General features: G+C 45.5%; 1 protein-coding gene across 7 annotated transcripts in view; it reads right to left on the bottom strand.

The window, feature by feature from the left end:
• The window catches only part of Dhc36C (Dynein heavy chain at 36C), a 73,843-nt gene that overhangs the window by 25,395 nt on the left and 24,982 nt on the right, over nucleotides 1-23,466 (bottom strand). For all 7 annotated transcript variants that reach the window (XR_011226115.1, XM_069319687.1, XM_069319690.1 and 4 more), the window contains exons 31-57: nucleotides 22,266-22,431; nucleotides 21,993-22,080; nucleotides 21,682-21,739; nucleotides 20,935-21,183; nucleotides 20,596-20,753; nucleotides 20,312-20,483; nucleotides 19,030-19,377; nucleotides 18,081-18,205; nucleotides 14,627-14,720; nucleotides 13,441-13,638; nucleotides 12,648-12,771; nucleotides 12,124-12,302; nucleotides 11,602-11,727; nucleotides 10,890-11,063; nucleotides 9,657-9,869; nucleotides 8,899-8,976; nucleotides 8,561-8,655; nucleotides 8,238-8,379; nucleotides 7,654-7,767; nucleotides 6,228-6,368; nucleotides 5,471-5,629; nucleotides 4,879-5,012; nucleotides 4,524-4,619; nucleotides 3,751-3,931; nucleotides 2,533-2,760; nucleotides 1,476-1,577; nucleotides 381-507 (exon numbers count right to left, since the gene is read on the bottom strand). Coding sequence is in view for 6 of the 7 variants with exons in the window: in XM_069319687.1 (XP_069175788.1) it covers nucleotides 381-507; nucleotides 1,476-1,577; nucleotides 2,533-2,760; nucleotides 3,751-3,931; nucleotides 4,524-4,619; nucleotides 4,879-5,012; nucleotides 5,471-5,629; nucleotides 6,228-6,368; nucleotides 7,654-7,767; nucleotides 8,238-8,379; nucleotides 8,561-8,655; nucleotides 8,899-8,976; nucleotides 9,657-9,869; nucleotides 10,890-11,063; nucleotides 11,602-11,727; nucleotides 12,124-12,302; nucleotides 12,648-12,771; nucleotides 13,441-13,638; nucleotides 14,627-14,720; nucleotides 18,081-18,205; nucleotides 19,030-19,377; nucleotides 20,312-20,483; nucleotides 20,596-20,753; nucleotides 20,935-21,183; nucleotides 21,682-21,739; nucleotides 21,993-22,080; nucleotides 22,266-22,431 (4,069 nt within the window). In the remaining variant the exon portion in view is untranslated. The remainder of the gene's footprint in view (nucleotides 1-380; nucleotides 508-1,475; nucleotides 1,578-2,532; nucleotides 2,761-3,750; nucleotides 3,932-4,523; nucleotides 4,620-4,878; nucleotides 5,013-5,470; nucleotides 5,630-6,227; nucleotides 6,369-7,653; nucleotides 7,768-8,237; nucleotides 8,380-8,560; nucleotides 8,656-8,898; nucleotides 8,977-9,656; nucleotides 9,870-10,889; nucleotides 11,064-11,601; nucleotides 11,728-12,123; nucleotides 12,303-12,647; nucleotides 12,772-13,440; nucleotides 13,639-14,626; nucleotides 14,721-18,080; nucleotides 18,206-19,029; nucleotides 19,378-20,311; nucleotides 20,484-20,595; nucleotides 20,754-20,934; nucleotides 21,184-21,681; nucleotides 21,740-21,992; nucleotides 22,081-22,265; nucleotides 22,432-23,466) is intronic.

Here is a 23,466-nt window from a genome sequence, read left to right as displayed (position 1 = left end):
TAGGCATGTATGAATCTACGAGGTAGGCATGTATGAATCTACGAGGTAGGCATGTATGAATCTACGAGGTAAACTCATTAAACTTCGAGGTAAACTCGAATGAAACTACGAAGTAACTCGCATTACTACAATTGATACTACAAGGTAAAGTAGCATGAAACTATGAGGTAAGATGCTGTCAAGAAGGACGTGGGAGGTAGTAAAGATGTTAAGGAGCACCTGGGAGGTAGTGAAGATGATGTTAAGGAGCACGTGGGAGGTAGTAAAGATGTTAAGGAGCACCTGGGAGGTAGTGAAGATGTTGTTAAGGAACACGTGAGAGGTAGTGAAGATGTCGTCAAGGAGGACCTGGAAGGGAGTAAGACGTTGCGAAGACTTACTCTCGGCTGCCTTAGACGCCACCATAATCTTCTCGGGCTTGAACTCATGGTTGTCGCGGTACTTGGAGCGGATGGTCTGGATCGCCTTCTGGCTGATGTTCTCCTTGTCAAAGTTGAGCAGGTTCTCCTGGAGGACGACATGACGCTTGTCACCTTGGCCTCCACTCAACCTCACGCTCAAGTTGTTATTATTTATTAGTGTCACTTCATGGTCTTCCACAGTCGGGGACTGGAAGCCTCTTAGACTTTTCGAGCCCCTGTGGGCCTAGGCCACCAATTATTGATGACCTTCATGCGGGATACAACCCACAACAATGTTCTAACTCCCGGGTATTGTCATTCAGGACATTATTACCCGGCAGACAACGCAAACTGTCGCTACATTCATTAGCATTAACGAAGGTACAATCCTTAGATGAGAAGGGACATTTCCATCAATATTTATGTTATATCAATTAGCAAGTATTTGATTTTTCCTTTCTCTGGCCCTTAACTCCTGGTTATTAAATACTTGTGCAAGCAAGCAAGTATACATGCATGGCGTCTTATGCCGTGTATTTATTAAGCCAAATAATGCGTATTCATCATGTTTAACAAATAATTATAAACTCATAAAACACGGGGTAAACATTTATTCAAATCATTCGCATCTGTAGTTTCTAATTGATAACTTTATGCCTCAGTGTTAGTGGCCTTTAAAGAATGTAACACTCAACCCCCAATGTACGGACTTTCTCAACCCTATGTACCTTCCTGTATATAAATAAATCAAATTAATAAATAAATATGGTTTTTATAGAGTGCAGATTTTCTCACTACTGAACGATCGAGTTAGTTAACTTATAACAATAATAAACAATATGTGGATCACATAACTGAGTGAGTGCAAGGCTTTGTAATGTAAGAGTTGTAGGATTATACAGAACTCCCATTATGGTGATATATCAATGAGAACAGCCGACTAGAGCATACATCTGTGAACACCCAGCGCATAGGTTCGAATCCTCTCTACGGCCCCTGTAGATTTTTTCTAGTTGTAGGTTTATTAATACAACTCTGAAGGATATGTTTCACTGTGACATAAGAGAACCGTACCTTAAACTTAATATCTCCCAGCAGCCTCTTGCTCACGGACCAGTACTCCTCCACCATCTTGCCCGTGCCTTGAGGGTCCGGAACGCGGTCCGGTTTCTCGTCCTGAGGAGGAAGTTACCGTGAGAGACGCTGACGAAGCATTACTGGGAGAAGGATGACTTGTGAGGAGGCGGGTGAATCCACGTTACACCATCAATGGCGTCCAAGAAATGTGTAAGTACTTCATTCATAATGATGTACTGCCAGGAATCTTAGCGAAGTATCCAAAATTTGCTTACTGTAGGTGCAGCCTGCACATGACTGTAAAGCTGCCGCCCAGTTGGGTGGGTGTGGCGCAAGACTAGTAAATGTGTGACTCACCATAGATGTAAAGTGCCTTGTATAGTGACCGTTGTGAGCCTGGAACGTGGTGTGGAGGTGTATATAACATCTCACTACATTCTCCTTATCTCTACAGTGCTTTAGCAATTTTATATATTAATTAATAATAATAATATTATTATTATAGTAACTAGGAAATATAACAATGATTGATGAAGATTAACCACCCAAGAGGTGGCACGGGGATGAATAGCCCGTAATAAAAAAAATATTACAAGTCAGTGGGCATGACAGACAGGAAGGATACAGGTGAGGTGAAAAACAATGTCTTTGGTTCATTAACATAGAAACAAGAGAAAAGTGCAGAAGGTCCAATCACATGCATTGGTCAATGGGCCTTCTGAAGTTTCCTCATTCTTATGTTCATGAACTAAAGACATTGTTTCTCGCCTCACCTGCACCTTCCTGCCTATATGTCACCATCACTGACTTGTAATATTTATCCTTCTGAAGATGTATTGATTAATACGAAAGTACGTAAGGAATTTCCCGTCTCATTTTCAACATCAACAATTGTAGTGTCTAACAATTTGCATTGGTTTCAACAGTCATTATTTTGTACTTGCATCCATAGTAAGTATAGGTGTTGTAGTGTAAGGGTGGGCGGGCGGCAGGTGTATGGGAGCAGGGACATGAACGATAAGGCGAGTGTACAACAAGTTGAGGCGGTACTGACAAGGAGGACGCAGACGGCCTCCATGACCAGCTTGACGCCGGCAGGAGGGTTCTTCATGGCTTTGATGAAGACGATATCATCTTGCTTGATGGTGTTGAGGGCGGCGGTGGCCTCCTCCAGCAGCGGCAGTGCCAGGTTCAGTTCGGCCTCACACTCCTTCCGGATCCCGTTGGCAGCCTCGGCAGCCTCGTTGGCAACCTCCTCGTCCTGGCGCACCACGCGCTCAACCTGCACCCCACCAGGTACACCGTCAGTACTTGTACCCCCACATTACTACAGGAGTAAATTGTTTAGCATGAAGAACAACGTGGAAGAGCCTTTCTGCCACTCAAGTCATATTATGACGAGTGGCAGAAAGTGGCATTGTGGTTCTGCCCCCCATGGGTGCGGGGCCATAATAAATTAATGAAACTAGCTAAATAATAAACTAATGAAACTAAAATATCTCGCTGTGCTAGAGGCTCTTGGGGCGGTGTTAGTTTGATATACTGTACATTGAAAGTAAGTCAAATTAAACAAACTCTGTAACTAGCTCAAACTAATTTGGTAGTTCAAGTTCTGAGCCCAGTATATGCCTCTTACAAGAAACCTTATTGTTTATGCAATTTATATTACTTATATTATAAATAATTTTAAATAAATAGAGCATGAGACAAGACAACCTCTTCTCTTAATTCTTACCAAAATTTTCTTAATTCTTACCTATCATCTCATTTTTCATCTCACTCTCTTGGCTTATAAATTGTCTATCTCTACCACTCTTTTTTCCCAATAACAACTTGAAACTTGTCCAGGACGGACCAAAAAGTTGTCCATTTTTCATTTTCAAATTTGTGGGTTGAGTAAGATAACCTATTACATACTGCATCATATTTACATATCTATCGAGTTACATTATGTATGACATTAAGTAAGAAATGGTTCAAAATGAATGCTTATGTATTCCTATTAAGCTGTAATTAAAAGTTTAAAGACATATTCTTAACGGAAATGTTTACAGCATAACATGTGAACAAGGACAAAACTCAGGCCATCATCAACTTCTGGGAAATATATGCCAAGAAATGGAGTGGAAAAAGCAACACGACTAACTCTTGCTTTCTCAACACTGAAACTAATAACGCCCATCTGTATCTCAAAAGGTTTTCTTTAGAGGGCAGAGACACGTGAGGGAGCCGGTGAGGGAGTAGACCCACAAAGCGAGGCTGTTAGACTGACCTCGGCAACCTCTCCCCTGCGCTTCTCCACCACGGCCATCTTCTCCTCCACCTCCCGGGTCTTGGTGAGCAGAATGGGCTGCAGGTTGAGCAGCTCCTGTTGCATGGCCAGCACCGACGTCTCCGCCTCCTCCAGCCTCGCCAGACCCGTCGTGTACCGGCATTCCTGCTTCTTGACCTCGCTGTGTGGTCGCATTGCAGCCCGCACGGGTCACCACCACGAGATTACATCAGGGGACGAGCAGACAGAAGTGTAGAGGCGCAAGTCACGGCGACAACACCCACAGGAGATAACAAGGTAAGTATAAGTGTGAACAGTTTACGCAGTGATGCCACATGTAGCCATCCTGACCAGTGGCGTATGTACCTGATAACGCTGATATTATCATCAACTTCAACAATAATATCCGTAACCCGAACCATAATACCAGCTGTGGAAAATATCCACTATTAAACATTTAACATTAGGGCCCAACCTGACACACATGACTAAAACCCAATCAAATTGGAGCTTGTTGCATTGTTGATGTTTAAAGCCGAGTAGAATTAGTGACGACAGATATGCGATAACTATCATTATTGATTCTCATCGATGGCATTAAATGTCACTTTTTATAATGTCTCCTTATCGTGAAAGTGGGGATAACATTTAAGTATGAAACCCAAAGAGCATATATGCCAGGAATGTTAAAATAACACCACACTTTTCACTCCTCACGTCACCACTGTGGAGAGGTGAGACATATGAGGAGAGAGTTGTGGAGGAGTACTGACCCTCGGCGCCTCTCGAGGATGACCATGTAGGTGTGGAGGAGCTGGAGGTAGGAGGTGGGCGTGACGTAGTTGTAGCGACGCAGGTGCTTCAGGAACCTGTGGATGACCTGTGGATGACGCCTCACCGACACAAATATGCACAAAAGAAGACCACAGAGTATAAGATCAATAATGTGGAAATGCAAAGTTAAAAATTACAATGTTGGGGAGTTACTTCTGAGGTAATATGGCTTCTCCATTAAGTTCACACATACACACACACAAAAATCTGTAAAATGTTTTTGATTGTGATCAAGACTTGCACTATTTACCATGATGGGGCACAGACCTCCCGGAGGCGACATTGTGACACTACCTGTCGGAGAGGTCCTGGGTGGAGGTGTGGAAGTACTGACACAGGGAGACGCAGCCCTTGAGGGTCTCCTCCGGCAGCTCCACCCCCTGCAGCAGCCTCACTGCCACGGCCTCCAGCGCGTCCTCCGGCCAAGACTGTTAGGGAAGGCAACGGTTGCTGGGGTGTTACAGGAGACTACTATTTCTTGTGTTGCGGCCAGCCGCGTTGTGTTGCGGCCAGGCCGCGTTGTGTTGCGGCCAGGCCGCGTTGTGTTGCGGCCAGGCCGCGTTGTGTTTAATATACTGTTAAGAAAACAGCACCCAGCCTTATTGAGATCGCTGGTTACTGTTTTCTTAACAGTTGAAAGGGTTGTTGGGTGTTGTATTGAAAGAAGTGTATAAATGAATTGTTGTGTTACTTGGAAGTCCAAATTTCGGCCTATGATCGAAGTTAATTAGTTAGTTTGTATTGTATAAAGAATCTTGAAAGAGAGATAGGGACAGAGAGAGAGAGAGAGGGGGGGGAAGGAGAGGGGGGGAGGGAGAGGGGGGGGGGGAGAGAGAGGGGGGTAGGGAGAGGGGGGGGAGGGAGGAAGGAGGGAGGTATATCTCACCTGGAACCAGTCGATAGTGCAGCAGGAGAGTAGAGCGGGGAACTTGCGGAGTCTGTTCCTGAAGGCTTCGCCGCAGGGGGACATGGCGAGCACCACATGCAGCTGCTCCCTCACCCGCTCTACGAACAGTGTCCACAGCGCCGCCGGGCTCCCGTCTGTCTGTCGCAGCCACAACACTGTCAACACTTCACCTCTTACTGTCTTCTGACTGCTTGTTACATGTCTTACCAACACCCTGACCACTTGTGTTGCCTGTGCTACCGTTACCCTTAACGTATTGAACTAATGTTACCTGTTTTACCAACAGAACCTAAACACCTAATCTAACCCTAATTATACACTAGATTCAAATATATAATATTAATTTATATTTAAGAAAATGCCGATTTTGAAAACAGTACAATATGTTAAAATGGATGAATGAGCGTGTGGGGGATAGGGGGGGGGCAGCTTGGACGAAAATTGGCCGAGGATGGTGTCTCCAGGCAACCCGTTCTCGCACTTTCGTATAGTCAATATTGACTTATTAAATACGTGCATATGTGACATACTAAACATACTAGTTTACCTTGAAAAGCTTCATAGAAAACACCGACCTTACACCGGTCGGTGTTTTCTATGAAGCTTTTCAAGGTAAACTAGTATGTTTAGTATGTCACATATGCACGTATTTAATAAGTCAATATTGACTATACGAAAGTGCGAGAACGGGTTGCTCCAGGACCCCCAAGCCCAGAGGGAGAGAGTCGCTACTCACCTGCTTGCTCTTGTCCCTCTGCCTGTCAACGTTCCTCATCTTGTCGCAGATGGTGTGCTTCTCGTCCGTCGGGTAGAGCCCGGGGATCTCTCCGATGCTAAGGATGCTGCTGATCGCCTCCAGGAAGATCTCGTCCTTGATCTAATGACCGAGATCACAGTTAGAGAACACTTCGAGAACACTTCGAGGTTGTCTTGGTGGATGGTGAACATTATGGCAGATGGTGAGTGAGAACTCTGTGGATGATGTATAACTGGAGATGATATAATTTGTTTAATTTGTCTTTAAATTAACCTGAATTTTGAATTTTCCATTTCCGTGTATTAAGTACCGCACCTATAACAATAATAATAGTAATCACACACAGAGATCACACTAACGTGATGCATCAAATGAACAAATCCACAAAATCAACATAGCTATAGCGTAGCTCAGTCGATTAAGGCAGTGTCTGGGATGCTCCCGGACGCAGGTTCGAATCCTCGTCACGGCCCCTGTGGATTTGTTAATAATAGTAATACTAATTTATTCACAAGAAGGTACAATGGGTTGGTGAGATTATATAAGATTGGTATTTTTACATGCTTGCAAAACCACTAACACGTATAGCGTTTCGGGCAGGTCCTTAATCTAGCATAACAAGATGAAAAGGTACATTGTAGCAAGGTTTTATATCAATAAATAACTACAATGTAAATTGACAGAGGTGAAGATATATGTCTTAAGTACTAATATTGGGGAAATGAATAGTACAAGTTACAGTGCGAGTTTAAAGCACAAAGTAGGAAAGTATGAGAATGAAATTAGGTACTTTTTGGTTTTACTTTTAAATGGGGCATAGGTTGGACAATTTTTGAATTCATCAGGGACTGAGATCCATAGACTGGGTCCTTTTATCGGCATGGAGTGTTTGCACAGATTTAGTCTGACTTTGGGGATATCAAAGATATATTTATTTCTGGTGTGGTGCTCATGGGTTCTATTACACCTATGAAGGAAACGTTCCAGATCAAGATTAGCGTTTAGGAACTAGATTTTGTACATGTAAATTCTCACTCCATAAGAATGTGTGGAGCGAGTGTATGTTTAGCATGTTAAGGGACTAAGCACAGGGGCGGTGTGTTGTCTGAAGACAATTTGTTATAGTTTTGTAATGTCTGCTATAACTTGGCAGCTAAAATATAACTATAATAGTACAATTATGTTTTATGGTCATCCATCTGGGACACTTATTTTTAAAATTAATTGTAACTTATTATTTGTATTAAAAAAATGTGTGTACTCACCTAGTTGTGAGTACACCATTTTTGTTGTTGTTTACTGTGTGTGTGTGTGTGTGTGTGTGTGTGTGTGTGTGTGTGTGTGTGTGTGTGTGTGTGTGTGTGTGTGTGTGTGTGTGTGTGTGTGTGTGTGTGTGTGTACTGACCTGGGTGTCGCTGAAGAGGAAGACAATATGCTGTTCTCCCGTGCCTGCCTTCTTCAAGATAGTCTTAAGGTCCTCCCTCCACTCCGTGATGCCGTAGCTTCTGCTCATCTCCACCTGACATTATAAACAAACACTCAACGTGGCGTCACACCACATTGTAAACACTCAACATGGCGGCGTTATACTCGTAACTTGCAGGAACGGCCCGCTCATGGTCAATACTAGCAGGAACAGTCCGTTCATGGTCAATACTAGCAGGAACGGCCCGCTCATGGTCAATACTGACAGGAACAGTCCGTTCATGGTCAATACTCACGGATTTGTTTGATTACAAGCGTGTGCCCTGGACGACTCGCCTGACATGTCCACGCCCATGCTCATTCGTCCACCAAATGCTAAATTTCCTGACGCTATTAATTTCAGTAATCCACAAAAAAAATCCGTTGGGGACTAGAACGTACAAATATTGATGTGTTATGTGAGGAGAGGGTAGACACACTCACTCCCCCTGTCATGCTATCCCCCCCCTCCCCCTGCCTTGCCGTCATCTTGCCAAACTCTTTCATAACAATCGTAAAACTCACCTCAAAGAGCTCGTAGTCGGTGATGTGGGCGGCGAGGCGTGTGAGGGAGTGCCTGCCGCTGCCACCCACGCCCACCAGCATGGCGTGGCCCCGCGGCTGACGCAGGACACGACATATCCGTGCCAGGTGTTCCAGGGCGAACCTGCCGAGGCGCGCAGCCGGGGTTAAGCACACACACACACAAGTGCAGAGTTAGCAAGCAGGTGCATTACTCTCATGTTTGGTTTGACCACACATTGTCATGCTCAGATATGTCCAGTCTGCCTGGCCTTAACCACGGGCTACAACTGGCCCATAACTTAACAAGAGGCTACACTACTTACTTGAACATAACAAGGTTCATGGGCTTCTTGCTCATGTTGTTGAACTCGTGCAGGTATCCCTCCACCACCGACCTCAGACCCTCCAGGTCCTCCACCTGCCACAGGTACAAAACATGTTTTGTATACACCACGAAACATATCTACGAATTTGTATATCACTTTTCGTATCTTTAAGACAAACACAATTATCCTTGTATCACAGTTTGGAATCAGTTAAAATCTATTAAAAATATAACATTCCTAATCTTTTGTAGCACAAATAATGAAAATTCCAGTAGAATTGTGTTTTATTTGCAGAAATATTCCATGTATAAATGTTGAGGGGGTTGAGACCCCACCTGGACATAATGACGACTCTCACTCTTGGGGTCAGCAAAGTCACAATACACCAGGTTACGAAGGTTGCTCTCAGATACCTGTCATGGATAAATAATGAATAAATAACACCATGCTAACAAAAATTGATAATTTGCATATTCATTTAAACATCGAAAATAGATTATATTGTTAATGCATATCGATAAACACCATATAGACAGTAGAGCAACGGTGAAGGGATCCCGTGGCCAGTATGGAGGGCATGCCACACTAACGTCTCTTCGCGTCAGCAACTGAGAACGTTTCGGAGTGCTATACAGTTTACGCTTGCAATGGGCACAGCGCCAGATGACATGATATTAACACCATCATGGCGGTAAATGGCCCTAACGTTATATAAAGGTGACAGGTAAGAGTGGTTGTGCTTGATAATATTATATCAAGGAGACAAAATGGAGAGTGGTTACCCATGATAACGGCAGGACACTAGGTCACGATTATGGAAAAGGACGCATTAAACTTAATAGCATATATAGCGGGCAGTGCGGGAGGACGATAGATATTGGGAGAAGGAACTTCACATGAAATCTTACTTATGTGGAGCCAATACACTAATAGTCTGGAGACTATTCTTGGCTGCACATGCACAGACGCAGATGTACTTGCTGCCATTTACAGTGTAACATATGGAAATAAGACAAATACAGGGGCTTGAGGGTTTAATAAAGCCAAGAATAATAAAAATAAAGACAACTAAAGTATTGCTGGAACTGTTAACCTCTCCGTTGCCTTCCACATCTAGCTCAGCCAACAGGTGGTGGAAGTCTTCGTTCAGGTGGTTGCTGCAGGCGGCGGCGACGCGGTCCAAGAGCCACCTGCGGTCTGCACTGTCCACCAAGCGGTCATAGAACACCCGTAGAACTTCATGTACCCACATCTTCTTCATGGAGCGCAGGTCCTCCATGGTCTCCGGCACCGACAACAGTACTCCCTGTGGAGGCTCAAATATTGTTATTTGCTTAGCTAAACGAACTAGAGGGTTCAGTTCCTGAACCGATTATGTGCCTCTGTAATCCTTTACACCACCGCCCACGGGATGGGTATGGGGTGCATAATAAAGAAAATTGAATTGGAGGCACGCGGTTATCTCTGCTCAGAAGGAGACCCTTAACACTCCTTGTGGGCCTCACACCTTAAAGCGTACTGAAGGGTCCTAGCACTGTGGATTAATCTCAACAATTTCATGGGGTTTAAAATATATTTTCAAGAAAAATATAAAAGCATCATAAGAGGAAAACCTTGACTAATGTGAAGGAAATAAAACTAATCCTTCAGGCGACCAGGAAGAATGTTACAAGAACAAAGGCTTCCAAGAATACAAGGTTCTTGGAAGGCTTTATAAGAAGAAATTGTAAATATTTATTGAGGATGACACCACAATCAAAGGAAAATTCAAATTGAAGTGAAAATCTATCTTGAGGGTCATAACTCACCTGGATGACCCTGAAGCAGCCCTAACTCACCTGGATGACCCTGAAGCAGCCCTAACTCACCTGGATGACCCTGAAGCAGCCCTAACTCGCCTGGATGACCCTGAAGCAGCCCTAACTCGCCTGGATAACCCTGAAGCAGCCCTAACTCACCTGGATGACCCTGAAGCAGCCATAACTCATCTGGATGACCCCTACAACAGCCCTAACTCGCCTGGATGACCCTAAAGCAGCCATAACTCACCTGGATGACCCCTACAACAGCCCTAACTCACCTGGATGACCCTAAAGCAGCCATAACTCACCTGGATGACCCTGAAGCAGCCCTAACTCACCTGGATGACCCTGAAGCAGCCCTAACTCACCTGGATGACCCTGAAGCAGCCCTAACTCACCTAGATGACCCCCTAAAGCAGCCCTAACTCGCCTGGATGACCCTGAAGCAGCCCTAACTCACCTAGATGACCCCCTAAAGCAGCCCTAACTCACCTGGATGACCCCTTAAAGCAGCCCTAACTCACCTGGATGACCCTAAAGAAGTCCTTAAGATTGAAGATATAGTGAGAGCGGGAGGGGGTGGGCCTGAGGTGGGTGGCGGCGGCGCGGTACACCTCCAGGGTGCCCGTCACGATCTCTCCGATACACGGGTCGAACATCTTGCTGAAGCCTCGGGTGTCCAGGTGCCACAACAAGATCTGCACCAGTGTTGCTTATATATAAGTTATTTATAATAAAGCCTGAAATAGTATAACAAAATATGTTATCTTCTACTGACCAGGGGCCAGATTCACGAAAGCACTTACGCAAACACTTACGAACCTGTACATCTTTTCTCAATCTTTGGCGACTTTGTTTACAATTATTAAACAGTTAATGAGCTCGGAAGCACCAGGAGGCTGTTTATAACAATAACAACAGTTGATTGGGAAGTTTTCATGCTTGTAAACTGTTAAATAAATGTAACCAAAGCCGTCGAAGATTGAGGAAAGATGTACACGTTCGTAAGTGCTTGCGTAAGTGCTTTCGTGAATCTGGCCCCAGGTCAGTCAAAGTAACACAAGCAATTTCCAAAAATTGGTAAATTTAACGTGTTCAAATTATAATTTACACTGCTTATTCAGCAGAGTGTAAAGGAACCATCAGTTACATAGACTATGGTTCCACACAGTCACACAGTTTATAGTACAACCTATAACAAAAGTTCACACACAACCTCACAACATGGACAGGGACCTTGGAAAATATTCCGTGGATGGTAGCGTCATCGAAGTCGTTGACAGCAATGACGTTGAAGTGTCGCAGGAGGCGAGGAGTGAGCGGTGTCCTCCCACTATCTCGTAGACTCATCGTCGACACCAGCTGCAGCAGGTAGGGAAACCTTAGCCTAAATACCAATATGTTTCTTACGTTCATTTTTCCACTGCAAATTACTAAACACTGACTTGACACTTTCTCAGTGTTTAAGAAAGAGATCAATGACTCCCAGGAGTAAGTTATTGGGTTAGCTTGTTTGTACAGGCGACTCATTCTTCTCAAACAATATGACGATGACAAACGTTCAGAGTTGGTGTATGATGCACATGTGTGGGTAGTGTAAAGCTTGCCAGATTTGAGGACGTTAGTATATTGCTCATCTGTTGTGACTTCTGCTAAGCATTTAGATATTTCAAAACCGCTGTCCGAGACAATTAAGGAACTGGTCAAAACTATAAGAGTGATATGTGCTCTGAAGGTGGGCTTGTGTCTTGGTCCTACCTGCATGTCCTCGAGATGGATGGGTTCCACTTCCTTCCTGATGTCGTACCAGGTGGCGTGGTCAACCAGCTGTCGGAGCAACTCCAGTGGAGGGTGAGTACCGAAAGCGTCCGTCTGAGGCAAGTTGAGGTCATCCACGAAGAGCACACAGCGCTTCCCAACGGGAGGCCCATACACACCTGAAGAAGGTGCGCACACGGTTCAAGGAAGTGGGGTGGGGGGGGGGGAAGATGAGGATCACATACCTGGACATCACACACACACATATGACTAGACGCTGATAATAAGATTAAGATACAGTGTGCCAAGATTCAGAGGTTATACACACCAACATCAATGCTAACAATGAGAATATCACAAATTGTCTAATACTTCTGTATCTTGTATGTACCTGCATCAATTTAAGTGATGCAAAGCCAACAGACTACAAAATTAATACTCAATAGCAAATAATAGAAGCCGTGACAAGTGAGGTGCAGGAGGCAAGAAGGTCCATCACAGACGCGGTGGTTGGAGAAACTGACCTTTCTTGCGTTTATCGAGGCCACTCATGACGAGGTCCTGGACATGAGTGGTGGTGGTGTGGGCGGAGAAGCTCACGAACATGGGCTTGTACACGTCTCTCTTCAGCTTGTTCCTCAGGAAGTCCTGCAGGGTATAGCAAGGTGGCTGATAAAAGAGTTCCGCAAAGATACCATGCTGCCAAGGTAATTTATGCGTGAAATATCTTATATTTTTATTTTAATGCGGAATACAAAAAACTGTGTAAAATTAACCAAGAAATACCAAAAGAAACGTTACTGAAACTCATGAGTTCCATGGTTACAAGTGTCTACATTATAAATAAACAAACCCTTTTCATTGAGCAGCATGAAATTTGGAAACGTGTACACAAGCCATTGATAGTGTAGACATGCAACAAGAAACTCGTGCACGAGCTCTCAAGCTTTTAGACAAAGATGAGGTTGTCCTCATGTACACACCCATCCAACTACTGGCCAGATCAAACGATGCTCAACTAGTATGAGCGAGCGATATGTACATCATTCACAGCAACACAACATTCGCTGTCTGACAATCTTTCTTATAAACTCAACCAAATATATTAATAAATATGCCCAGATGACTTATGTGTTTTACCATGTCATCGTCCTATGCACATAATAGTACCATCTACTCAGTTATTATCCCATGATGTGCCAAATACATTTTGGATTTACCATAATTGGGACACGAACTTTGTCTTCGAGGATCCTACTAAGTCATATTTATCCAACAAATTAAAGACCTTTGAACTGTGAGCTCGACAGCACTCACCGAGACGTAGACGGACTTGCCGGTGGCTGGAGGACCGACAAGGAGGAGCGGCTTGCCCTGAGACAGGAGGAGGCTGAGCAGAGCGGCGACACGGACAGTAGTAACTGTAGGCACCAGGATCTGGTGGGCGGCCACGTCGCGAGGGATGGAGGCCGCGTTAGTGAGGTCCTCACTCCACTTCTGCCAGTACCCGCGACCCTGCAGTACACCAACACGCCTCCTCATAACCTGCTCACTTGTCCCTCAAACTCTAGAATCATCACATTGTTGATTACTTACAGCATGTGCTGTTATGAGACAAGTGCGGATGTTTACATGGTGTTCCATGATCCAGTGCTCTGCATTACGGCTAGATATAATATACACTCAAGTTTATTGTCAGTCAACAAGTATGCTATACTGTGTTTGTCGAGGCGGTGCATCTCTTGTTTGATAACCGAGTTAATTATCATGAACCCTATACCCATGCTGTAGGATCATGAACTGCACCCGGGACTTCGTTAAACTACACAAGTACAGTGACTATATTGAAGGAGTTTAGGTACATGATTTTAGTTAAAGTTTGTTTTGATAACAAATATTTTAAATTATTTGAAGATCAACAGAAACGTATCTGTATTCTTGTATAGTTTTCACATTAACAATTTGGCTTAAGGCATTGTACTTTGCTTCAAATCCAACCTCGAGTTGATGTACAGTTACCGTCTTGAGCGAAGAGGAACTGGTGCCTACTTGAACTTACTTTAATACATTCATAGAAGCGAAACAATCTAAATAATCCGACTATCGTAGATGAGTTTAACATATATTTTAGATTTCTGTCAATAGACGGTTAAGTATAATATCATATTGAGCATTTTCTTGCTGATCAGGATCCGCACAATCAAATATCTCAAGTCTGTTTTTCATATTCTAAATAACAGCACATGTGATGATGATAATAATAACAATAGTCACAAAAAATCACACTAACGTGATATATATCAATGAGAAAACCCACTAGTGTTGTGAGGTGCTGTAACACCGTAAAGGTGTTTGGTTTAGTTTATTTAAAATATATATAGTTCATGAGTCAAAGGTAAAGTCGTAGGTAAAGCCTTGGTTCACGCCACCTCACAACCCTAGTCGAGTTTCTCAATAACAACACTAACAATAATAACAACAGCAACAACAGTCTAGCACAGACCTCCTTAACAAACTTGTAGTGGAAGACGGTGTCGTCGTCAGGTATGGGGAGCTGGTAGTCGTGGGGGGGCGGGGGCACCTCTGCCAGACCGTACCTGTAAGATGGCAGCACATTCTTACCTCCTCGTTAATGATATTCTTTAATATTCTGAATTATGTCTTCGTGTCAAGGTTTCACTTTACGAGTCTTTATCGTCGAGGATATTTAGTGTTTGTCTTCAGAGCTCAGACAAAATCTGTACATCCTAAGCAAAGTTTTAGAGGAAGTAATTACCAAAAGCGCCAAACCCGGAAGACTATTTAGCACCGTCTGTGCCACAGAATAGTAAGCAATTCCTAGATATAATTCATGATGTCAATACGAGAGCAAAAACATAAGACGAGAGATGTCAAAAGTACCAGATTCGCCAAGAATTTTATCAAGTGACAAGTGAATCGAAGGTACACTGGAAAGAAATATTCCTTATCATCCTGAAAATTAGAACATTACAAGGGAAGATGTGCGAGTAAGCGTAAATGCAGTTATGACAGACGCAAGACTCATTGGTACTCCCATTAAGTACCAATGAGTTAATCGCATGTGGCTAATATGTAACGTAGCCTACCACCTGTTACGCTCGTGAGAGAGAGGTCACCGGGATAACTCTCACCAAATATCAACCAGTTATTCGTCATAAGGAGTCTGGCCCTAGCTTCGGTGCGGGGCAGACGTGTTGAATCGGCGCTCCAGCAGTTTGGTGTTGTTTGCCCGTTTCGGCCGGTTGGGGGCGGGTGTGTGTCTGCTCGCCTGTGCTGACGTGGCGTTACGATGGGGGTCCCTCTACCCCCAGTCGTCCGGGCTCAGTCTGTGGGACTAGAGTTCTCTGTGCGGGCTGGTTACCCGGAGATTGCCCTGGCTTGTAAACTGCTCTCTGTCCCTGTGTTTGCGATTTATGGGGTAGAGTTGGTAACGGCCCGTAGGGCCATTGTGAAGTTTGCAGAGGAGGCGGCGTATCGTGATTTTCTCCGGCGATACGAGGGGCGGACACTGCCCCTGCCGGATGGTGCGGGCACTGTCACCCTCTCGGATAGAAGTGGTGCACTTACTTACATCAGTGTGCATGGGGCTCCCTTGGAGTTTCCAGAGGCTCTGCTACGGCGGTATTTCGGGCGGTTTGGCGCAGTTGTTAGTGTGAGAGTGAACGTGGTGTCTTCTAGTCCTCTTAAGGGTGTGAGGTCTAACATTCGCACCCTGGGCATGAGACTCCGGGCGGATATTCCGTCCTCTGTGTGCCTTATGGGGTTCAACGTTCGGGTGTTTTACGCCCGTCAGCCGCGGACGTGTTATCGTTGTGGTCTTTTGGGCCATCAGGCTGCTGACTGTTCTGCGCCTCCTGTTGCACCAGTGAACCTCTTCAGTGAGGAGGATTTTCCGCCCCTTCCTGTGGGGGATGATTCGGTGGGTATGGACGTCTCTTCGGCTGAGGAGGTGCCCTCTGTAGCAGCTGTTGCTCCGCCTGTTGCGCCCCCTGTTGTTGCCGCATCTCCTCCGGAGGTTGTGTCCTCGCCTAGTGCTCCAGCTGGTGTCCCTGAGCCTCTTCCGCCTGCCGTTTGCTCGGTCCCCTCGTCTTCCAGTTCTTCCTCTGCTGTGTCTGTCCCGGTCCCTGCACCCTCGCCGTCTGTCCCGGCTGTGCTGGGAGCTGAGGTGGATCCGGAATTCCCTCCTGTGCCTGGCCTGGTGCCCCGTGTGGTTGAGGAGGCTGCCGTGCTGCGGCGTGCGTCGGTTCGCTCGGTTGGTGCTGCGCGGGTCGCTGAGTCTGCCTCCGGGTCTGATGATGTGCGGCCCGAGCCTAAGCGTTCCCGGCGTTCTTCTGTGTGGGCTGATGTTGGCGAATTCGACGAGTGTCGTCCTTCCGTTGACGGTGGCGTGGCTCCGGATGTGGTGCACACTACGGTGGTGGCGGAGGTACACTTGCCTGAGGATGCCGGTGCCGGCGTTTCGGCCTCAACCTCTGGTCCGGTGTCCGAGGGTCCTGCGTCGGATGGCTCCGGTTCTTCGTGGGCGGTGGTTCCCCCTGCTGTAGTTGGTGGTGAGCGGGGTGGCCTGGTGGTGATGTTGAGAAAGGATGCTCGCTCTGGATGTTCTGTGGCTCCTTCCTCGTTACCCGTTTCCTCGGCAGCGGTCTTGCCGCCTCTTCCGTTTCCTGCAGTCCCTTCCGTGTCTCCTGCGGTATCCGTGGAAGTGCTGTCGTCTCAGCGTCCGACACCTGCTCCGATGACGAAGGCGTGGCAGGCTCGGCGTCCCTCGTCCGCTTCTCCGGTGTCATCTGCTTCCTCGAAGGGCGTGGTTGGCGCTCCCCAGCCTCGTTATGCGACTTGCGTCAGTGACCTTAGGCTTTGGCCGATGCCGCCAGATATAGATGTTCCCGAGTTTATGATACCCGCTCGAGCGCGGGGGATCAAAAACCCTACCGACCTTGAAGATCTCGTCTGGGAAGCTTACAAGTCGAAATATCCTCGTGAGCAGTTCCCGGAGAAGTACATTTCTCACGAGGTTCCTCGCAAGTGATTTCTATGTATTTTGTGTTGCCTGGTTGTGGGGTGTGTATGTGAGTGGGTGGGGTGGGTATTGTTTCCCGGTTCCTGCGTGCTCCGGTTTGTTTTGTGGGTTTTTTTTGTATGGCTCGTGGGGGGGGGGGGGGGGTGTGCGGTTCCTATGCGTTTGTGTGTTCGGTTATGGATGTAGTGTGCACTTGTTTGTCATATTGTGTGCCCTTCAGGCTGTTGGCGTGTGCTCTTTGTTATGTTTTGCCTTCCGTTTGTTATGGCGGATCTGTTTTCTTTATTGTTATTGTCCTTATTCTTGTATGTTTCTCGCCTCTCTGTATGTATTTGAGGTGTTAGCAGGCTTGTTTTGTGTGCATTTTGTCCTGGGGTTTTCCCTTATGTTTGTTTTACACTGTGTTACTAATTGTGTATTGTTTGTATATGCATTTTTTTGTGGTCAGCCCTTCTGGCTGGTCTTCTATTGATTTGTTCCTTTGTCCTTGTACATGTGTGCTTTGTACTTTTGTTCTATGTTATATTTGTTCTGTTTTTCTTGTACGTGATACGCATGCTTGCATGTAAAAATAAAAATAAAAAAAAAAAAAAAGTTATTCGTCATACCCGACAATCTATTTCTTCAATGGTTGTGAATCGAGTTATGAATGCCAGTGTAGAAATATGAATAAGATTTCCATTTTTCAGCGAGGGCCGAGTGTGTGACGTGCTGCTTGTCTATATCATGGAAGATGTACCCATCTAGCCCGTAGTCCTAAACCATCAAGAGGTACAACTCCAACTGATGAAATGATAAAAGCAGCAAATAAAGGCAGATGCAGGAGTAACAAAGGATATTTGTTACGTACAGAAGAAAGAGATCAAATGAGTAGTAAAGGAGCATAAAGGCCGCGGAGAGCAGGCCCGTCACTCACATCTCGGTGGTCTGATGGCTGGGGTCGCCGCTAATCAACTCTCGTAGAAGAAGGTCGAATTTGGCTCTGGAGGACTCGTCGAGCGGGCCGCCTAGGGACCAAATGGTAGAGAAGAGGAAGATGCTCTGCGGTAGGAAGAGACAAGAGTTATAAGAATGGTGAAGTGGTAACTCTCCGTACAAGGTAAAGAAATCCTTCCCGTTGTAGGGGACAGGAAGCCTGTACGAGGCTTGTATCGAGGTCCTCCTCTGAGTTGAACCTTCCCCAGGATGCAACCCACAACAGTTGCCTGACTCCCAGGTACTTATTTACTGCTAGGGGAACAGAATCGTCTGGAGAAAGCAAATATTTCCATTTGCAAATCATTTCTGTCCTATCCAAGCTCGAATCCGGAATAGCCGATTGTGAGTAGAGAACGTAGACCACTATACCACAGGACCCTTGAAATAGATGTACATTTATTCCCACCCATTCCATATGCCCCTTTCCCTTTCCCCGCTTGTCTGGACGCTGACAATGGGACTACTATACACTATGCCTTCCCGGTTTGGTGCCTTCTTTTGATAATTACTTACTTACTTACTATACACTATGTAACTTACTCTCTTCTCTTCAGTGACTAAATACTTGTACTGAATTTAGAAAAATTGCTAATGACATGACTGTAAAAGTGGCGTGTGAGCAACGCTAAAAATTGTGTATTACTAAAGTCACTCTACGACGAATTAATTTACATTTCTCATAAACAGGCTCATATTTAATAATACTCATATTCCGCCCAAGTAAAGCAGAAACAAGCAACACTTAGTGGGCCAGCCAGAGGCTTAGGGCCCGCGTAGGAATATCCCAGCAAAAAAAATAAAAAAAAATGGTTTAGCTAAACTAGCACATCTGAATAAAAATGATAAAGAAATATGTCTCCGTGAGATCACCTTCAGGTTGTGCGTACCTCGAGGTGAGCTCGTATATCAGACTCCGGGTGGTGCTTGGTGTAGGCGGGATCTGTGAACTCGTCGAGAAAGCAGTCGAAGATATTCATGAGGCTCTGGACCAGGTTGAGGTCGGTGGTAGGGGAGACGCCCTTCTGCACGTACGACTCGCTGCGCTCCAGCTTAAACCACAACAAGTGTTTCCTGATGAAGCACAGCAACGGGGGCACGAAGCGATGGAAAAGAGCTGTAAGGACAGCCTTGTGCTGCTGCGTCAGCGTCTGGGGCAGCTTGGACAGCCATGTTTCCACCAGAGGTCGCCAGCCAAGAGCCAGGGGCTCCATGTACACCATCCCGCACCGCGATACCTGGAACGTCACGAGTTTTGTCTTGGTGACTCTTTATGCTAGGAACCGGAGCACCTTTCAACAATATATAAATATTAAGGGTTGACTATACAGGTACTGAGGAGGTGGTCTTAGAGCAGACGATGAGTCACAATAACGTGGCTGAAGATATGATGACCAAACCACACAACAGAAGACGAGGAGACGACGATGTTTCGGCCTGTCCTGGACCATTATGTAAAGACCATCACAATCGACTTGATAATGGTCCAGGACGGACCGAAACGTTATCGTTTCCTCATCATCTGGCGAGTGGTTTGGTCATCAGGTAGTCTTAGAGCCAAGTACACCATTCATCGCTGTTATTTAATATATAAATAATTAACTTCATCTGTTGTGAAGGGGATACAAGTGACGTGCAAGTCAGCTGGCCGCTTTCCGCTGAACCTAACTTTACCTCAAAAGTGCAGAAACAATTAAAATATAATGCAAAAACATTTGGGTCATGGTGAGGCAGGTCAATCGATTTTGTATACGATGTTAGTATACATTGTTGGCTGCAAGAGCGCCAAAGAACACTTGGTGTTAGTGTCACCGCTTACATACTGAACCAGAATTTACTGTACATTTTGTGCATAGTTATTTGTTGATATAAAAGCTTGCTATAATATACATTTTCATCTTACCTGATATGTTAGATTAAGGACCTACACGAAACGCTATGCGTGTTAGTGGCTTTGCAAGAATGTACAAATACCAATCTTATGTAATCTCACCAAGCCATTGTACCTTCTTGTGAATAAATTATTATTATTATTTGTATCAGTAGTAGTAAACAAAACGATTAAACTGAAAACTTTTCGCAGTAAATTAAATATGGTTGAAAAGCTCGAGTTGTAGCCAAGGTTTAGTAAACCAAGACGATGGCAGTGTTCAGTAAGTGATATTTGAATACCGTGGCAGGAGAAGCATTCTCCAGGTGGTGGACCTCGAAGATGATGTTCGTGGTGGAGGAGAGACAGATGATCTCCCCTGACATGAGACATAGCTTCTTGTTGTCGTCCAGCACAGAATTAATATTCTCAATCCACACGCTGTCCACCGGCCCGTCCAGCACGATCCATTTTCTGTGGGCGCCAGGAGTGATGAGTATTGTGCTTTACAAATCAAAACTGGTGCAAGTATGCGTCAAACGCCAGGCAACGTTAAACAAAGTAAGAAATTGTGACTCATCTTTACCTATCTGGAGAAGATGACACAGCAAACTTGCGGAAATTGACAGCGAGAACTCCGTCCGACCACTCATGGGAGGTGGGGTCGAACTGGCCGTACAGCTGCCCCACCGTCACCGCCTTCGGGTTGATCACACACACCTGGACGCGGTTCTCGCCTTCATCCTGAGGTACCAGAGGGTCAAGCTCGAGTAGCAAGTACAGACAGTGAGAGGTTGTTTATTTAGACTCTTAAAGAGTGACCCATGTGCAAACTAATAGTTCCCATAAAACAATTTTGATGAAATTGGTGTACATTTAATAGTATAAGAAACTAATTATTTTGCAAGATTTGAGCCTGACTCACCCGGTCATTCATGATGGCGAGGGCCTTGGCCAGCGTCCTCAAGGCCACCGTCTTGCCGCCGATGGGATTACCAATGAGCATAAAGCCGTGTCGGACCCGCATCGTCTCGTACACCTGCTGCACCTTGTCCATGAAGTAGTTATTGGCCCGGAGTCCCGCCCCGGCGCACACCTCCCTCACCGCTCGGTGCAGGTACGTGTAGTCTGGCTCCGGTAACACCACCCCAGGGAACAGGTCCGCGATGATCCCCTGCCAAGTAGGATCATCAACACCAAGTATCACTCCGCCAGGTCTTACCTGTAACACCAGGTCCTACCTGTAACACCAGGGCCTAGTGCCAGGTCTTACCTGTAACACCAGGTCCTAGTGCCGGATCTTATCTGTAACACCAGGTCCTAGTAACCCCAAAAACGTAACACCCCGAAACGCTGAGTGTACTAGTGACTTTAGGCATAGTATGTACTAGCTCTATCTAGAACTCCAACATTCTGTTTGTAACTCATCTTGTATGTATGTACTTTTACCTGAATAAACTTTTTTGTATTTATATTATTTATTTATAATGACATGGCGGCGACCCTGCCAGGCACACAGCGTTACAAATATCCTGGCAAGTGACACGTAAAAGGTTCTCAGGAATTATACCATCTCATGAGGGTACGAGGGGCAATTTGGCACACAGATGCTGCCATTAATATTTTAATGATGGAGAAATGGTGTTTAATTGTTGTGAGAGAAGATGCTGACCTCAAACAACGGGAGGTCATGAGCCAGGAACTTGGGAAGATTCACATCACGGATTGATCTGTAGACAGAAGTATGTTGTTATTGTGGGCGTCATGCTATAAAGAAACTGCATATGTAACACTTTCTTATTGAATTTATATTGCAATGTCGCACTTTTGTTTAGTTGTCAAGAAAACTCAAAAGATAATATGGATGCGACTATACATACAAGCTACCACAAAAGCACTCACACAGTATTATAATTAACATAGCATAATGAGAACCACTGAGAAATGCGCTCTAACAACACAGCAACATTCATATGGCGGTACCTGAGCACTAACACGGCCTCCTGCATATCTGGGTACTTAAGCTTCAGCGTCCCGGCAGCGATCAGCACAGCCTTCACGGTCCTCATGCCTGTGGGAGGCACGCCAGCGGGTTTATCATGTAACGGCAATGAACTTTATTTTACAAATTTAAACAGCAAACACCAAATTAAAATATATTCATTCCAAATCTCAATTATAATACAGTCAGCAAAATGAAGGATCTCTCCTTCACATCAAGACTGAGTAGAGAGTGAAGCTGCGGGCAGGACTGACCGTAGTCGTAGTGGGGCTGGGCGGACAGCTGCTCCGAACACAGCCTGTACGTCGCCACGATCTTCCTCGACATGCTCCGGGCGGCCACGAAGCCAAACGAGTAAAGCGAGATCTCAGCGATGAGTCCGTAGTCTGGCACCATCATGGCCACCGAGCGGAACAGTGCCTGAGGAAAGGTCCAGTGTCTTAGAGGGAGGAGGAGGAAGATACCTTAAAGGGAAGGGAAGTAGAATCAGCGCACACACACAGACGGTACTAGAGGGGTGACACGAAGACTTCTAACATGGATGAACAATTTTCTGACAAAAATGAAGGTGGTAATCAGAGGCAATGTATCAAACACGAAATGTTACTATTGGAGTACTACAGGGTTCAGTATGAGCACCAATAATGTTCATTGCCTGCATGAACGATGACCTGGAGAAAACAAGTATATGGAGCAACACTTTAGAGATGGAATTCAGTGTAAATATGTCACATTATAGAATGTAGAACAAGAGAACATACACAACCTATAACTATAAATTATGTGAAAAGGATTTAAAGAACTCTGATAAAGAAAGAGATCTAGGTAGTATCAAAGTGTCATATGACAAAGTACTGGGAAGAGGAGACACCACGAGCGTAGCTCTCCTCCTGTAACTGCACTTGGGTAACTACAACAACCACAACACCCACACAACCAAGGCCACAACACCCACACAACCAACACCACAACACCCACACAACCAAGGCTACAACACCCACACAACCAACACCACAACACCCACACAACCAAGGCTACAACACCCACACAACCAACACCACAACACCCACACAACCAAGGCTACAACACCCACACAACCAAGGCCACAACACCCACACAACCAAGGCCACAACACCCACACAACCAAGGCTACAACACCCACACAACCAAGGCCACAACACCCACACAACCAAGGCCACAACACCCACACAACCAACACCACAACACCCACACAACCAACACCACAACACCCACACAACCAAGGCTACAACACCCACACAACCAACACCACAACACCCACACAACCAAGGCCACAACACCCACACAACCAACACCACAACACCCACACAACCAACACCACAACACCCACACAACCAAGGCTACAACACCCACACAACCAAGGCCACAACACCCACACAACCAAGGCCACAACACCCACACAACCAAGGCCACAAC

The sequence above is a fragment of the Procambarus clarkii genome, chromosome 94, assembly GCF_040958095.1.
Source record: "Procambarus clarkii isolate CNS0578487 chromosome 94, FALCON_Pclarkii_2.0, whole genome shotgun sequence".
Classification (NCBI taxonomy): Eukaryota; Metazoa; Arthropoda; class Malacostraca; order Decapoda; family Cambaridae; genus Procambarus; species Procambarus clarkii.
The sequence above is the reverse complement of the archived record's forward strand: the minus strand, read 5'-3'. Positions and strand labels throughout refer to the sequence as shown.